General features: G+C 51.7%; 1 protein-coding gene across 1 annotated transcript; it reads left to right on the top strand.

Moving 5' to 3' along the window:
• Positions 1-1,272: 1,272 nt before the first annotated feature.
• Positions 1,273-2,689, top strand: RPRM (reprimo, TP53 dependent G2 arrest mediator homolog). The gene has a single exon (XM_039855499.1). The coding sequence runs from the start codon at positions 1,471-1,473 to the stop codon at positions 1,798-1,800; it is 330 nt and encodes a 109-aa protein (XP_039711433.1). The 5' UTR covers positions 1,273-1,470; the 3' UTR covers positions 1,801-2,689.
• The last annotated feature ends 1,010 nt before the right edge of the window (positions 2,690-3,699 follow it).

Here is a 3,699-nt window from a genome sequence, read left to right as displayed (position 1 = left end):
CAAGCAAATAGAATGGATTTAGAAGAGAGTTGAAATGGCAAGACAACTATGTTATAATAGAAGTTTAGTAAATACATATCAAAAGTTTGGACTAGGCTTCAAGTTACTGGTTTTCAGCTGTTACAGTTGAAAGAAAAAAGGAGGGGAGGAAGGTGGGCAAGAAGAAAGGGAGAAAAGGAGGACTGAACGTAGAAAAAAGAAAAATAAACTTCCAGACTTTAAGAAACAATCTGTCTGGTTTACAAGATTTCAGGGAAATCGACAGCAAAATCCTAATGAGCTGAAGCTTCAATCGGTCCGCTAAAATATCTGTAGTATTGTTTAAATGACAAAGGTGAAATACATCAGATTATGGAAAATGGGGAGGGCTCTCAGGAGTTGGCCAGTGTTCTAGGTGATGGATGTGATGAGCAATTCCCTTAAACAACTGATTTACTGCCAGCAGAGAAAAACACTGGAAGCACGTCCAAAAACTGCAATTAAGATTACAAGAATGGCCACTCTGTCCACCTTCCCTCCCTTACCAGCGAGGTGACCCTGCTCCTGGGAACCACCTCTACACAAAGGCAACACCCTCTTCCCACAAAACCCTTTCCTTTGCCTTAAAAATCAGTATAAAATCTACTTTATTCTGTCTTCCAATCGTTTCCTTTCTTTCTCCCTTTCTTCCTTCCTTTCCTCCTTCACTCCCTCCCTGCTTTTCTTTCTTCCCGAAATCATCGCTTTTTAAAAACTACTCCCAGGTCAACCTTTCACCACTAGAAATCCGTCGCAGGCCAGACAGAGTAAGACACAGGCGGCTGGCCAGTGCATTCGCAAGCACCATCTGGCACCTTCGATTCATCGCCACTTTCCATCAGCCCAGAGGTGAGAGGAGCGGGAGGCAAAGGACACGCAGAGCTGGTGTGACCCAGTTCTTAGGAAACTTTCAGCTGGTCGCAACCCTTCCTCTGCCCGAAACTATTTAATCATCCATCAAGGCAGAAAAGCACAGTGACCTCTGCCTAGCCTTTGGAATTGGGAAAGAAGCGAAGCAAGAAAAGCAAAACCAGAAGGTTCGCCCCTTTGCCTCCCCACCGCCCAACCTCAGCCAGCGCAGAGCGGCGGCGCGGCCGGAAGAGGCCGCTGTTCGCTCAGAGGAGCCTCCCCACGGCCGCCCGCACCTCCCACGGCCCTGCTGGCCCAACCCCGCCAAGTTCCAACATCTCCCAGTCCAGCAAGCGCCGGGAACAAGCACCGCCCGGGCAGAAGCAGACCGTGAAGACCAGACCCGCTGCGGTGCGACTCGGAAAGGCTCCTGGGAAATTCCCACGGCCCGGGGACTTTGGAAAGAAGAGAGCGAGCAGCCGCTCCGCGCGCGCGCGCGCGCGAGTCTGCAAGTGAGCGCTCAGCTCGGCACCTGTTCCTCCCGCGCCACCGCCTTCCCACCCCTCGGACCCGCGCTTCCTCGGGCGTCCGCCCTCTCCCGCGATGAATTCGGCTCTGGGCAACCAGACCGATGTGGCGGGCCTGTTCTTGGCCAACAGCAGCGAGGCGCTGGAGCGCGCCGTGCGCTGCTGCACCCAGGCGTCCGTGGTAACCGACGACGGCTTCGCCGAGGGCGGCCCAGACGAGCGCAGCCTGTACATCATGCGCGTGGTGCAGATCGCCGTCATGTGCGTGCTTTCGCTCACCGTGGTCTTCGGAATCTTCTTCCTCGGCTGCAACCTTCTCATCAAGTCCGAGGGCATGATCAACTTCCTGGTGAAGGACCGGAGACCTTCTAAGGAGGTGGAGGCGGTGGTCGTGGGGCCCTACTGACCGTCTCTCCCGCCCCCGCGGCAGCCGCCCCACGCCTCCCCACTTCGCCAGACCGACCGCGCCCCCTCACCATCCGAGAATGGGCGAAGCAAACCTGTCGGAGTCAGTTATTTCTCTCGACTTCTGCCTTTCGGGATGAAGCGACCTGTTTCTCGCTCGGTCTTTCAAAGTCCCCATGCCTGCTGCAGGAGGAAAGCGCCCTGATTCTGGACTCAGCAGCAAGTGGCAAGAAGACAGAGATTAGGGCGCAAACTTTGGAAGCTGTCGCTAGCTTGAGATGCGGGGAAATCGACGGGCGAAGGCCCTTCTCCACCCGCAGGTGGGCCAAGCTCTGGGGGCAGGTGGAGAGGGTGGGCAGGGGAGAGACCCAGCGGCACTGAATGCCCGGTGGCCGAGAAAGTGATCTGTATATACACCACGCAACAGAACTAATGAGGACACAGAAATCCGTGTCCGGATTCGCGCCCATTCTCTCCCGCTTCTCCCAGCCCCAGCGGGAGAGGCGGTAAATTCCTTTGATTAGTTATAACGTGCGGTTTTAAGGGATTTTAGTGTTAGTTTGCTTGAATACAAATATTTGATAAGTCTTTGTCTGCCCTAGTGGCCTGTTTGCCTGCCTGGGATTAGAGTTTTATCATCGTGGGAAAAGGGATGGGGGAGGGGAACTTGCGAATGTGAACGGGGTGAGTTGTTTCTTTTATTGCATTTATAACTGGATCTTTTGCGGGAGCCGGCACCTCAGCTGCCCCGGGCAAAGACCCAGACTAGAACTCTTACGTAGCTGCACGGTTTACCCCACAGAAGTGCTCTTGACATTCGTGACACCGTTTTGACCTTTTTTTTTTTTCTTAGATAACATTTCCTTAATAAATGCAACATTTAAGTGTTTTGTTCCTGGCCTCCTGGTGGTCATTCTGCGCTCTCGGCAGAAGGGAACGGGCGGTGGGTTACCGGACCAGGGAATTCGTTTTTGCAGAGCTGTGATTCAACCCATGGATCCCACCGAGAGTCCAGGCTTGGGGTGAGACTGAGAGGCTTGGAGGAGAGGGAGACAGGGCCAAGCCTCGGGCACAAGAGCCGTCCTGGAGGCAACAGCTTTTGTTTTCTCTTGCAGTTAATATTTTATATTTCATTTAGGCTCAGCTCTATGAGCCAGGCGAGACGGCAGGAGGTCCCAGTGGGAAGATTACACTTCCGAGCAAGGCTCCAGCGGGAACACAGGGTTACACCACTAATGAAAGGAAGAGACGGCTTGGCCAGCCTTGGGGCGAGGTGGGGGCCATCTTTTCTCTGACCAACGTCAGCAAGACTGCATCTGGTTGCTCCTCATAAAATTAATAATAATAATAATAACAACAACAACAACAACAACAATGTGAGGAGAAGTAGCCGCTAAAGTACATAGTGCGGCTAATATTCCCTGGGGTAAAGTATTGCTACGAAAACATGAGATGCATTGTCTTTGCCATATTACGTGTTCTAGCTAAAGGGTGAGGTTAGAAGAGAGACGGGACCTCACCTGCTTTGGAATTTAGAGTAATCAGGCCCAGGCCAGGCAGAAAGATTCAGAGGAGTTAGCTGAGCTCCCGAATGTCTGAGATGAGTGTTATAACCCAAACTGGGAAGGTTGGGTCAGAGTGGAGCTACAGATGGTGGTCAGTACCTTTAGGGCTCAGAACCTGAACAGTGTTGGAAAAAAGAGAAAAACCGTAAACATGAAAACAACCCAATGGATACAATAGCTTTAAGCTTAAACTTGACAAGAGGCTCAAAGCAGTTCATTTTTAGGCCTTGGCTAGGATCCTAAATATTTTCAAGAACGTAAAGGATCCTCTGCTAAGCTATAGCAATTGAAGACTTTACAATAGCAGATACAAGACTGAAATGAAGTAACAGTAA

This window comes from Pteropus medius, unplaced genomic scaffold (assembly GCF_902729225.1).
Source record: "Pteropus medius unplaced genomic scaffold, Ma_sr-lr_union100, whole genome shotgun sequence".
Taxonomy (NCBI): domain Eukaryota; kingdom Metazoa; phylum Chordata; class Mammalia; order Chiroptera; family Pteropodidae; genus Pteropus; species Pteropus medius.
This window is presented reverse-complemented; position numbering and strand designations above follow the sequence as displayed.